Below are 13,574 nucleotides of genomic sequence, written 5' to 3'. Positions count from 1 at the left end.
GAAGTGTGAGTACAAGAAGAACGTGTCAGATGCTCACACTGGGGCACAATGGCAAAAGCAGCCCTGAAAGACTGGCAGGTATTTTTTTCTGTATAGTCTGTTGAAAAGACAGACTGATTCCTTTCCTAGGGACAGCACAGAAGTGTATTAAGCTTTGCTTCATTCCCAGCACTCAGTGAAGAGAGTTTTTGGGAAAGGTGCCAGATACTATGGACCAAGTTCAGCTCCAGCCCAAGCAGACAGAATTCCCACTGAAATCAATGGGGGTTGCACCTGCTGACTTTGGAGTTGAATATGGCCCAATATGTGGATACTATAAAGGTCCTGTTTCCAAAGTTTCTTCTGGCTTGTTTTGTGGGAATGCAGACCTGGCGCCAGGAACGTCAGAAGACCAATAAATTCACTATGGGAACTTCCAGACAAATGACGACTCTCCCGCACAAAACAAATCCAGAAGCTCACACGATGCTGAAGGACAAATTGTCAGTGTTCCCCCAGTTCATTTGCATGAACACCAGTTCCAGAAAGGCTGTGAGAGAAGAAAATGGGGAGTGTGTGGCTGGGAGAGATACGAGGGGAAATGCTTTGATTTGTTAGTCCAAATTATTTGGATAAATATTTAAATGATCCCAAATGTTTGTTAACTTGCAGGAAAAGTGGTCCTAAGTCACTAAGGAGGGAATATTATATTTATACAAACTATTTGATGGCTGGTCCCAAGAGCTGCTATTCTACATCTTCCCAGTTTGGATGGGATTTAAGCTGTGACTGTCTCCAGGGGCAGAATAAAAGTCCAGACAGGCTAGAGGAGTCCATCCAGAAAAAAAAAGCAGTAGCTTGAATGTATCCACGTGGCACTGAATACAGAGGAGTTAACAAAGGCATTATGTAAAGGAGCCAGTTTGTCTCTGTTGGGGTTATAATTGGCTGGTAACTGGGATTTAAACAAGTGAGATTCAAAGTCCATTTTTTGAGTAATTGCTGTATAATGGCACCAGTCTCCTCGGAAAGCACACGTGTTCTTGGCAAGTGGTTTGGAGGTAGTGGAAGCACAGGAAGAGAAAGTTAAGAGCTCAACACAAGAAACAATCTTGGAGGCCCTGCATTACAAAACTAGTCAGTTTTAATTCTTTCAAAATTCTAAATAAAACCAGCGTTTGATTCAAAGCCTGTATTCTGATTTAGTCTAAAGTTTGAAAGCATTTAAAGTTCATATTTCTAGTTCATTTCCTTGATACACAAAGCAAGAACTTTCTGTATTTGAGTAATTTATTTAAATGCAGTAGTTTTCTAAACAAGGTGTGGAGAAGGAGACACTTCATTTCATGGGCATTGTGCTCACTCTGAACACTCACACATGGAAAAAGGCAATGAGTGCTCAGGTGCTGATCTGATGGAAACCCATCTTTCAAAGGAATATTGTAACTTCTTGTAGTTGGCATGTCCTGGAAAAAAAAAACTGTTTTAAGATTTCTTTTCCAAGCTGCTTATGATTAACAACTTTCTTTCCACGTCCTCCATCTCCAGCCCAATATTCTTCCTTCTTCTACCACTAAACCCATATGAGTCATCCCTTTTAAAATCCATGGTGGTCACACAGAGCACTCACACACACATACAGAGCAAATTAGGGGAAAATTGATGTCAAGACCTATCAAGTATGAAGGGCCTTTTAAAACCAGCCTTCAGAATGTGCTAATATTTACACATTCCCAAACCACCTGGAAATATGTTCCAACAGCTTTAAAGCATTTGCAATATGATTTAGAAGTATATGCAGCCATTCAGGGTTGCACATTAATTTACCCTAAAATCCAATTTGATCCAATCCATAATTTGATGTCTTTGAAAAAATACCTGCCCAGCCCTGGATTTTATAGGAAGTCAAAAATCTTATTTCAGCCAAGAAGGAGTCAGGGTTTTTTTCTTGAACAATTTTCAGAAACTTTTTTTTTTTTTTTCCTTTTTATGCTGGAGATACAATTTATTAGTCTTAAGGCTGTGCTTTTTCATAATGTTTTTAATAAATGTTTTGTTTCTTCTTGTAAATGTGAGATAGTTTGGAGTTCCTTAGATTTGAAGGAGTTTTGATGATAGCACGTAATTGAAGTGATGGAAATGTGGATAAATAAAACCGTGTATTTTTGTATATACTGTGCTTTTATAATGTTTAGGTCCTTTTATTCTGTATAGAACTCTATCAAATATTTGATATAAATTAATACCTACAGCCTATAATGCCATTATTTAATCCTACTTAATCCCCTGTTTACTTTATTTTGGGTTCCATTTATATGTTCTCCCAAACTAGAACAAATAATCTTAACTTTCATATATTCAGCTCCATCTGGAGTCAGCTGCAAATGTAGAGACAAACAAGAATTTTTTTTTGAAATCTGTCATAAATAAATTATTGTATATGTAAGGTTTAAAAAAAAAATTGCTCCCCCCAAAAAATAGAAGCAGGTTGGGCTCTTTTAATTCTCCTGCAGGTAACAGGAGTGAGCTTAAAGTCACTGGAGTAAATTCTGCACCTGTGTTGCCTTCTTCATAGCAGCAATAATTATTCTCCTTACAAATGAACTGTGACATTTAATTGCCTATAAACACATTATAAGATCTAGTGATGATGTTACTAATCAATTGGAAAATGCAGCAAGTTTCTTGCAGGTATTGATAGGAGCACGTCCCTCTCACTGCTGTGGGTCAGCACCACTTCATCCCTGGGCCTGGTTCACAGAATCCTGGAATGGTTTGGGTTGGAAGGGGCTTTAAACATCATCTCTTTCCAGCCCCTTTGCCATGGGCTGTGATACCTTCTGCTAGACCAGGTTGCTTCATGTTCCATGTATGTCCACATTTAAGATGTGAAAATCCAAAGTGGTCAATGCAAATATCACCTAATACAGTAGGGACAAACCCTTGCTGCACAGGACATGGGGTAAAAATCAGATCCCTCTCCTCGTAAGCTTGGTGAAATCCTTGCTGGTGATGCTAAAGTTCACACACACGTTGCTTTGAAAGAGTTAATAATACAAGATTAATAGCTGTTATAAGCACGTTGCAGACATTGGGAGTTTGTGCTATAAAATGTAATAAGCACACCAACAGATGGCCTGGTGGATGCTCATAAGCCACGGTTACAAGCACGCAATTGACCTGTTGGACTCTGCACCAATCTCCACAACTGACTGGCCACGTCTCCCCACACCTCCCAGGCACTCATTAACTCTTTGTAAACTATTTACACACACACCATTAATATGCAGCGTGATCACCTCAACACTGCCTGCAACAGGAGCAGGATAGAGCCCTAATTACTTGCAACAGTTTATTAATTCAATCCATTAACAGGAGGCAGGTTCTGACAGCCGGAGTGGGGAGCCAGCAGGCGCTGGGAGCAGCTGGTCCCCTGCACCTCTGGCTCACTCTGCTCACCTTTGAGGTGCCTTTTGTCACAGATTTCTCACTCCCAGAAGCACAGGAGGGGACGCAGGCACAGGGTCTGGTAGGGAAGGGGTTTGGCTGCTGCTGTGCTGTGCCACAAAGGCTCAGAGTGGTTGCAGAGTGCACTGACAGCCCTTTAAAACCCTGTCAAAAAGGCACAAACATCAGCATAATTTATCGGTGGCTATTTTAGGCAGGTGCACGGAAACTCTAAATATATGGCATTCACCGCTTGCTGCAGTTGCTATGGATATGATATCTCAGGCCTGTAACTAGGGTTATAAATGCTGTTGTGTGCTTATTATTGTTGTTGTTATTAAAACATGAATTTTATAGTTATTCCTACTCAGCTGCTGCCCTTAAATCATCCATGTAACTGCATATCCCTGGTTTGAAGGAGGGATGTGTATGGAAAGAGGTAATAAACAGTACCCTTTCTTCCTTCTGCTTTTTCTTTGCTCCAGAAGGGAACAATCTTCAGCTCCTGCTTGCAGTAGTTTTAGGGCCAGGAGAAATAGAAATCACTCAGAGCCAAAGAAATATCCTTCATTTGGGTCTATCTGATTAGCTCTTTGGTAGTTAAATCTTTCACACATCAAACGTGTCCAATTGCTGGAGGTTTTTTTCCCCTTCTCTTTGTCCTAAGAGGTTGTTCTGCAGCTGCAGGATTCTGCACAGCCCTCTCAATGTTACAATGAGATGTTCACTTCAACCCATTCCTGCAGGTCTGAAAAGAGAGGGTGGTCAGAAGCCAGAGAGGTTCTACAGACAGAGGAGTTAATAATGCCAACCTGCCCAGCCAGCATCCATCTGAGGTGCGCTGTGCTTCTGTCCCTGTGCAGGGAGGAGACTGAGCATCCTCCTGCAGTCGGGAGCCTGTGAAGGTCATTGGTACAGGGTGTGACTCAAGACAGAGCAAAAACTGGCAAAAAGTGAAAAACGTGGTAGAAAGGGGCAACCCACATTTTGCGTGGCTTGTTATGAGTCCATAAAATGCTGTTTATAAGGGGAGATTTGGAAAGGGGAAAGAGTGAATTCCCAGAAAGAAGGATTTCTGTTTGTCTTTCAGGTGTACAAAACCCACTCAGCCGGGCTGTGTAAAAGATTTATCACTCACCAGGCACATTTCCCACCTGGAGCTCTTACCTGCCCCCACCTCCCCACAGGGAGAATGTTCACCCTGGAGCAGAGGCTGAGCAAGGTGAGCTGGCAGCACCAGCAGCCCCTGGAGCTGCCGTGGGCGCTCTCAGCTGCTGGCCCATGGCAAGGGCCATGCCAGGAACTGCAGAGACCCTCCAAAAAGCAGCCCCTGGAGCAGACACAGGCAGTGCTCTGTGATGGCTGACCTTCATCCCGGGGAGCTGACATGGCTGGAGAAGGCAGGAGAATAAATTTCAGCACTCCCTTCTGCCGGTAATACAAAATGTTCAGATGCATAAAGGTTATGACAAGCGAGCGTCTGGTAAAGAGGTCAGGCTGCCCTGAAAGTGCTGCAGAAGCCAAAATAAAGTCTAGCCAGGCCTATAAGGAGTCCGAGCACTGAGGCAGGGGAGTGAGTGAGGCCTCTTCCTCCCCAGTGGTGGCCCCAGAAAGCAGTGGTGAGGCTGCTGTTAAAACAAAAGTATGGCTGAGCATGAGGATATTTGCCTTGGGCAGATATATGTTTTGAGAGACTGGGGTCAGTGGCTGTTTTAACCACGTTGTTTCATCCCCACTGCCACATTTCCTGAGTTTTCCACTTAAGTGGCATTTTAAACAGGACACAGGTATGCTGGTGGCATTCAGCATCACGCTCTAGACGGTAAAATGTGTGTGTGTAACCAGGTGTTTCTTTCTGCCCATCTATCCCAGGGACCACAAAGCAGCAGTGGACAAAGGGGGAGCACAAAGTGCAAACAGAGAGGAGGAATGATTGTAGAACCAACAGGACAGAGAAGAGGAGCCATCATTTTATGATTTCATCATGAAGCACATTGTTATGAAAACTCACTTAAATTTGTCCAAATTATAACTTTAATTTTGCACATGGTACAGGTACAGTGTGCTTGAGGTTTTCATCACCAAGGATATGACCATGGTGTGGTTGCACAGGTTGAACAATCCTGATTTAAATATCTCCACTGAAAAGACCAGGACCCTCCTGGAGAAAGATGCCAATGTACAGGAGCCAGATCTGATTAACAAGGTTCACTAAAGCTGAGCATGTGCAAATTTATGGCTAGCACTGGAAGCTGCTGAACATGGGAAGCATGAGGAAAGCTGGACATTGCGCACAGCTCTCCTCTAAAGAGGTCGAGAGAACAGAGCTATGGGCAGCTGGGCATTCACAGAAAAAGGGATTCCTCCTTCATACCTCCACAGAATAAAAGGTAAAGACATCCTGGCAGAATACAGCCAGATAATTACAAATTATGAATTTCACCTCAGCAGCTCAGGAGGATGGAGAGCACTGCAAACGCCTCCTGTTCAACAATGTGCAGTTAATTTTTTTTAACTTTTTAAAAGAATCCAACAGATTCCAGAAACAAACTACATTACAACACCTACAGGACTGTGCTTATGTGAGACTGGAAACTCTTTGGGGGCACAGCATTTCTTTCTGCTTTATGCCTGTACATCACCCAGTACAACAGGCTTGTCCATGACGCACCCTATTTGCCAAAGTAAGAAAGAAAGGCTATTTGACAAAAATAAAAGTTCTTTATGACAGCAGAATGATGAAGGACAGACATGCAGTTCCCACTTCAGCTCTGCCTTTACACAACAATACATTAATTGGTAAATAAGACATTACAATTTATGCTGCATCAATGCCATGACACACACAGAAAGGACACTTGTTCTGCTCAGAACCAGCGCCCGTAGCAGCCACAGCTGTACCCAGCAGCAGTAAAAATTTATGGCACATGAAGATCTCTCTGGTTCAATTTGAGGACATGAGAGCCTGTGTGTGGTTGATAAAATCTATGGTAGACACACACATGGCAGTCCAGGATGGTTTCAGGTGAAAATGCCTGATTTTCCCACAGGGAATCTCGGGAGGGTTGCTGCACACAGTTTTGAGTTATTCTTGAATTACTGACAGAATTCTGCATAGGTGTGCTCGTGTGGTGATCCTGGCCCTGTTGTACTCAGTGATGATCTTCCCTTCAATTTCTGTGACACAGAATAGAACCTTTCCATCTTTCCTAAGGGGTACGAGTTGATGAGTAACTCAGACCACAGGACCATTCTCACAAGGCAAACAGTAGAAGAATGGATGGAAAAACTACAAGAAGAAAAACATGTACAGTACAAGGTTGTTGGAAATTATGGGGTAGCGTCACCGAAGGATATTGTAATACAAGACGCTCAAGAAGAATTCAGGTTTAAATGTAAAAACTTAATTTTGACATTTGCATTAATAATGTGACATTTGCAAATTTCTTAATGTACTTCTTAAAGAAAAACAAAAACCAACCAGCCTAGAATATAGCTAATGCTCGCAGATGTCTGCTTTCTTATACTCTAGCATCATTTTGCTATCTCCCCATGCCAAAGTATTGCAACAAATCTGTGATTACTCAGGACACCCATATGCCGCGCAGCATGGCTACTACGAGCTCCGGTGAAACAGCGGGAACACGGCCCACGTCTTCCGATTCCGAAAAGCCAAAACCTCTCCTGCTTCAACTCAGCCCAAGTCCCCTCATTTGGGGCCAGGTGTCCAATGTCATTGAGGGATACGAGCGAACAGCTGAGAAACGGAGTGACAATGTTGGAGCGTTGGGTGGGGACGGTGAGCGCGCAAGGGGAGGATGGTGAGTGTGCATGGGGATGTGTCCCACCATGGCTTGTCCCCTGCACTGGGCCAAGCCTTGGCATCCCTGTCCCTCGCTCCTGACCCACATCCCGGGGAGCAGCACCCCGGGGTCGTCCCTTGGCCCTGCTCTCAGTATGAAACACAGGAGCAGCTTCCATTAAATGCCGTAAACAAATAAACATGCCGTGTAAAAATCACAGCTACGGATTTCTCCTTCCTCCTAACTCTATCCCTGCCTTTTTCATATGTTTTAATTAATTAATTAATTAATTACTTAATTAATTTGTCAGGAACACAGCAGCATTTCCACTGGCAAGGCTCGCTCGTGGGCCGTCCCGCCGCCCTGCAGGGTGCTCGCTGCACATCCACCACCAGCTCTCCTTCTCCCGTTAGGGAAGGCCGGGGCAGAGGCAGGAGCAGCGGCGGCTCCGCAGCATCCCGAGGTGCAGCATCTTCCCGCTTCCGCTCCGCTCCGGGTTTTTCTCGGCGCTCGCTCGCGCCGCCGCCGCCTCCGCGCGCGCCGCCGGCGCCGCCGCCTGGGCGAGGGGAGCCCGCGGGGGGGGGGGGGGGGGGGGGGGGCAGCGGGAGCGCGCGCGGAAGGGAAGGGAAGGGAAGGGAAGGGAAGGGAAGGGAAGGGAAGGGAAGGGAAGGGAAGGGAAGGGAAGGGAAGGGGGGCCCGAGCCCCGTCCCCGCGCGGCCGCAGAGCGGAGAAGCGCCGGCGGAGCGACGCCGAGCTCTTGTTTACCAGCGCTCACTCTTCGTCGTGCCCAGGGAGGCAGCGCGGAGGAGAAGGAGGAGGAGGATTGGGGGGGAGGGGGGGGGGGGCAGACGCGGCAGCAGAGCGCTGCGAACCCTGCTGCAAGCGAGCGGCGAATTAATCGGGAGGAGCAGCAGAGCAGCAGACCCTTCCCCCCGTCTCCCTCCCCGCCCCGTTCACTCCCCGGAGGAATTACAGACCCTTCGCAACAAGCTCCTGGGGTTTGACCTTCAGCAAACCGGATCGCCTTGCTCGCCCCCCGCAGCCCCCCCGCTCACGCTCACACTCACACTCACACTCACACACACACACACACACACACACCTCTCCCGGATCCCCCTCCCCCTGCCTTGGGCTGGGCAGCGCCGGGGGAAGGTTCGCAGCGCGCGCGCACCCAGAGGAGGAGGGAAAAGAGGAGGAAAGGGAGGAAAGGAAAAAAAAAAAAAAAAAAAAGGAAAAGGATTTACAAATTCGCTGGGTGGTTTTTGTTGTTGTTGTTGTTGTCGTCGTCCTCCTCCCCCCCGCCCCCGCCGCGATGGCAAGGCGGCTCGGAGGGATGCGAAGAGGAGAGCTGCGGGGGGAGGAGGCGGGGTGCTGAGCGCTCCGCTCGCCCCGCTGCTGCTGCTGCTGCTGCCGCTGCTGCTGCTTTGTGTGTGTGTCCTGGATTCGGCTTTTTTTTCCTTTTTTTTTCTTTTTTTTTTTTTTTTTTTTTTTTTTTGGAGAAGGAGCTTGTGGCAGCCGCGCCGAGGAGAGGAAGAGGAGGAGTAGGGGGGAAGCCTTTTTAATTCATTTTCGACCCAAATTCTGCATTTCGAGCCTCTGCAGGCAGCCGGACTCGTGGTGGCGGCGGCGGTGTTGTTGTGGGTGGTGGTTGTGCGTGGGGTGTTCCCCCCACCCTCCCTGGCGGAGCGGGGAGCGGAGCCGCGGGGATCCCGCCGGGGCAGCCCCGTCCCCGCGCGGGGGGACGGCGGAGCTGTTGTTGTTTTGTAATAGGATTGTCTGGGTCGCGCCCCCCCCCTTCCCCTCCCTCCGCGGCCCTCCCAGTTTTTGTGTCTCTGTGTGTGTGCGTGTGTGCGGTGTTTGAAAATGGAGGTTGAAGATGCCGACTGCCAGCCCCGATGTGCCTCGTGTTTGCGGCTCCTGTGCACGATGTACCACCGCAGCCAGCGCTGAGGGGAGACGGCGGCGCCCCCCGCCCGCCGCCCCGAGCCCGCCCCGCCGCCCCGGAGACAGCGTCGCCCCGGGGCTTCCATGCCTTGTTGTTGTTGCCGTTAATACATCGTGAATATCTGTGTATTTTTGGTGTGCTTGCTCCGGAAGATCAACACCCAGGGACCTCAACAACCCTCCGGTTTGCCGCTCCGAAGGGTCGTGGTTTTTTTTTTTTTTTCCTTCATTTCTTGAGGCAACGTGGATTTATTTACCCTGCCCCGCTGCTCCTCCGCCGCTCGTTATTTTTAGAGGACGGGGAGAGGAAAGAAAGCGAACAATTTTGGACTTCTTTTTGCTTTGTTTTGTTTTCGGAAAGGGGGATTTTGTCCAATTAAAGAAAGAGGAATGAAGTCTGGCGCTGGAGGAGGGTCCCTCGCCGTCGTCTGGGGGTTCCTGCTCGTCTTCGCCGCACTTTGTCTGTGGCCAACAAATGGGGAAAGTGAGTACAGTGCGTGCCCGGGGATGCGGCAGGGACCCCGCGGTGAGGGAGCCCCCGAGTGAGGGGCTGCTGGGGAGGGGGCGAGGGCGGCGGCTGCCTATGTGTGTGCTTGGGGGGGTGTGAGGGGGTCCCTGTGTTTGTGTGTGTGGGGGGTGTTATTCTGTGAATGTGCGCGTGTGTGTTTATGTGGGTGTTGTGCGTGTATGTGAGGGGGGGTCCCTGTATGAATGTGTGTGAGTGGGCTGGTGATGGGGGGCCTCGCTGCGTGTGTGGATGCGTGAGGGGCTCCCTGTGTTTGGGTGTGTGTGTGAGGGGGCTGCCGAAGGGGTTCCCTGTGTGTGTGAGGGGGTTCCCTGTGCGAGGGGCTCCCTCTCCGTGTGTGTGTGTGCGTGAGGGGCTTCCCTGCGTGTCTGGGCTGTGTGCGAGGGGCTCCCTGTCCTTGGGGGGGTTGTGAGGGCTCCCTGTTCGTACCGGGCTCCGTGTGAGGGGCTCCCTGCCAGTGGCTCTGAGGGGGGCTCCCGCCGTTTCCCGCCGCGGTGCCGAGCGGGTCTCGCCCCTATCCGCGGGGCTCTGCGTGTTTTCCTCCTGTTACGCGTCTGCTCCTCGAGCACGTTTAACAACCCGGGGCTGCGCGTCTCCCTGCCTGCCATGCCCGCCTTCCTTCCTGGGAGGCGGCTGCCTGCTTGTACACTCGGGTCGGCAGCGCCGCAGCCCCGAGCCCGGCGGAGGGGGCCGTGCCCCTCCTTTGTGTCCCCCCCGAGCGCGGGGCAGCGCTCAGACGCCGCAGCCAGGGCTGCGAGCTGCGTAGTAAACACTCGCAGGGCTGGGAAGGACTCCGCTCGCTTTCCCCGCATGGAAAGAGCTTGATCTCTGTCAATATTTAGAGGCTGTATGCAATAACCTGCCGTAGTGAGTGAGGAATTCCTGGAAATGAACGCCTTGCCTTTTATTGCCGCTTTACCGCCGAGGAGGGGTTCCACTCGCTGTGCGCCGGGTGCGGAATTACGGCGGCATCCCGCAATCTAAAGGTCACAGGCTGCCGTTAATTAAAAAAAAAAAAAAAAAAAAAAAAAAAGAATGAATTCGCACATTGACGCTTTACGTTTGCGGTTAAATATAAACGTTTGATGGCCGAACGGGCTGCGGTCTTAGGGGTGATGCATTTTTGTGAGCGGCCGTGTTGCACGCAGCGCCGGGGCTGGAGCAGCGTGCGAGCCGCTTCCCCGGGAACACCGGGAGAACGCGGATCGGGATCGCGGTGCGGGGCCCGGCTCCCTCCTGCCGCGGATCCTCGGCCCATCCCCGCGGCCGCCCGCCTCGCTCGGGAGCTGCCAGAGCCCCGACTTTGTTTTTGTGCGTTTCCAACCTGTGATTGTGTTGCAGTGCCCGCCCCTCTCGGGCGCAGGGGGAATCGAGGGGGCAGGGAGGGCTGCGCTGCCATTGATTACACTGCAATCATCGCCGGATTAATCCCGGGGCTGATCGGTTTTCTCCTGGTATGTCGGGCTCACGCTGGATTGAGGATCCCTTGCATGAAATTAGCCTTCCCTTGTTTCCTGGAGTATCTCTGTAGACGGAGAGATGGTAAATGTGCCTTTGAGCCCAACCATTTTAAACAGTGCTCCCTCTCCTTCAGCGTCTGCAGAAGCAGGGATGTTCCTGTACTGCATCCTGATGCTTTAATTTCTTCTGCCGTGTGTTTTTCAATGCACTTCTGGAGCTGTTGTTGTGTGCCTCTCCCTTTCAGAAAGATACGCGTTGTTGGAGGGAAGGAACGAGGAGATCAAATTTCTCCATTTTAAATGTAAAGGGAAAGAATTCAGGAGGCAGGAGGGCTTTTCTAAAAGTAGTGGTTTCAGATTGAAAAGAAAGGGAAGTTCTTTGGATGCACTGGCAGTGAGGCTAAGCACACAAAAAAAGATAAGTGAGCAAGAAGCACATAGATGGAGCCTGTAATGCATGTTGAGTAATAATTATGTTTCGTTAGGCAGTAAATGCCTGTTAACTCCTTTCAAATTAAGGCCCAGTTTAGGCTTTTGGGCCATCCAGGGCTGGAGAGCTGCAATCTTACCTCCATGAGCTGAACTTTTTGGCTAGAGCTGTTTTCAAGAGGGAAGATTAATCTTTAAGTTTAAAAACAAAACCCCCGTGCCCTTCTTCAGGGAAGGGCTTACAAAGGATCCAGTAGCGTGGAGAAACAGAGCAGGGGGAGGAGGAGATTTGGTGCATTCTTAAACTGCTAGGATACACACTCAGAATTGTTTTCCTTGTCTTACCTGGTACAAAGTACCTTGAAATAAAAATGCTCACCCAGCTCTGGCAATGAGCTAATGCAGGAAGAGTATGTTAGGATTTTAGGTTCTAGTCCTCTGAAGTGTTTGTGGTTACCACTTACCTAAAATGAACATCCTGAATGAAATATCTTCTGAAGAAGATGCAGGCATTTAAATATGGGAAGATATGCTGAAAAACTTGTCTTAGCTGAATACTGCCTCTAATCGATTGTCTTTGTAGTTTACAGTTTAATAGCTTTTGTTTTCACGAGTTATTGCTGAAAGAATTTTGCTGTTAGGGGGAAAAATGATCTCCAGAGCAGATGTATTACATCTCTTCATATTCTTCTCTCTCCCCACAATAGTGGAAGGAAGATTAATCTTAATTTTTATTTGTTTTTCATATATACTGTGTCATAGCTAAAAGGCACTTCCATTTTCGGTCAAACAAGCAAGGCATTCCTAAATAGGAATACAAAGGAGTTACAACTGGAGGGGAGAGACCCATCCCTTTAATGCTAAATTATATAAAATGTGTGTGTAGTTATGTGACAGAAACCTCTTTAAAATGCAGGTAACTTCAGTGGAGAGCTTCTGATTCAGAAAAAGTCATTTAAAAATGCCAGGAATTCCCTGAGATTGTGTTAGAACGGCACAAAAATGGAAATGAGAAGACCTTTCATTAAGCTGGAGTTTGTGGTGCTGTACCCGTGCGTTTGATGTGTAAAGCTACAACTGATGAAGGCTGTTTGATGCTGGGGGTGGGTTTAGGATGAGGCATAAACACGGCGTTTTCTTCCTTTTCTCCCTAGAGCATAGTGGGGGTTTTGATTTTCAGCCTTCCGTGTATTTACAGAGGGAATGTCTAGGAGGGAAAGGGTTAAACACTTAGAAGGGAAATAATAGTTTTAGGTGTGATAATACTTCAGATTGATGGATATCTTGATGGGTCTGCTCATGTTAGCGCTGAGCTTTTGTTTGTCTATGCAGGCTGGATGTTGTGCTCCTGATAATGAGCAGTAGCTCTTGCTGATGCTTAATCTCTCTCCCAGGTTGCTTAGTAAAGCCCTCATGACCTGCTGAGTGCCGGCGTTACACACACCTCGCTTTTGCATCAGCGTTTTCCCCTACACCCAGTGGTTAGGGAGCGTTGGTAGCTGGGAGTTGGGTCATTCCTGCTCTAATTGAGGCTGAATTGAGGGGAAAATGCCAGAGCCAGCGAGGAATTGGCATCAGGGGGTGCAGCAGAAAGGGGAGTGAGGGTGCCTGGAGCCCGGGGCAGGGAGAGCGAGCCAGGCAGAACTTGGACCATTTCTTGATTGTCTTGGGTTGGACTTCTGGTTTGCAAACCAGAACTGGAGCAAAGGCTTGTGTGAGTCAGAAACTGAGAGGGTTAGGAAATGGAAGGGACTTAGCTAATATCAGGCAAAATGTGTTGAACGTGAGGAAGCAGAGGATGGGTGTGGAAAAAGGGTGTGTTGGAAGTTTCAGTGTTGAACCAGCATTCGAGGGAGGAACACTGGGGGGTTTTGTGTGTGTAAAGTGAAGAAAATTTAACTTAGTTTTTATGTTCTGAGAAGTGAGGGAAGAAAAGGACTGCCGAGAGCAAGAAGACAGATCAATTAGATTGACTTCAGCCCCACA

At 48.5% G+C, this 13,574-nt stretch overlaps 1 protein-coding gene across 3 annotated transcripts in view; it reads left to right on the top strand.

Moving 5' to 3' along the window:
• The first annotated feature begins 9,271 nt into the window (after positions 1–9,271).
• IGF1R (insulin like growth factor 1 receptor) overlaps positions 9,272–13,574 on the top strand; it is a 169,259-nt gene continuing 164,956 nt past the window's right edge. For all 3 annotated transcript variants that reach the window (XM_058033172.1, XM_058033171.1, XM_058033173.1), the window contains exon 1: positions 9,272–9,657. In XM_058033172.1, the coding sequence (XP_057889155.1) occupies positions 9,564–9,657 (94 nt within the window). In that variant the 5' untranslated portion in view covers positions 9,272–9,563. The remainder of the gene's footprint in view (positions 9,658–13,574) is intronic.

The sequence above is a fragment of the Melospiza georgiana genome, chromosome 13, assembly GCF_028018845.1.
Source record: "Melospiza georgiana isolate bMelGeo1 chromosome 13, bMelGeo1.pri, whole genome shotgun sequence".
Taxonomy (NCBI): Eukaryota; Metazoa; Chordata; class Aves; order Passeriformes; family Passerellidae; genus Melospiza; species Melospiza georgiana.
Note: the sequence above shows the minus strand (reverse complement) of the source record. Positions and strands in the feature narration are given on the sequence as shown.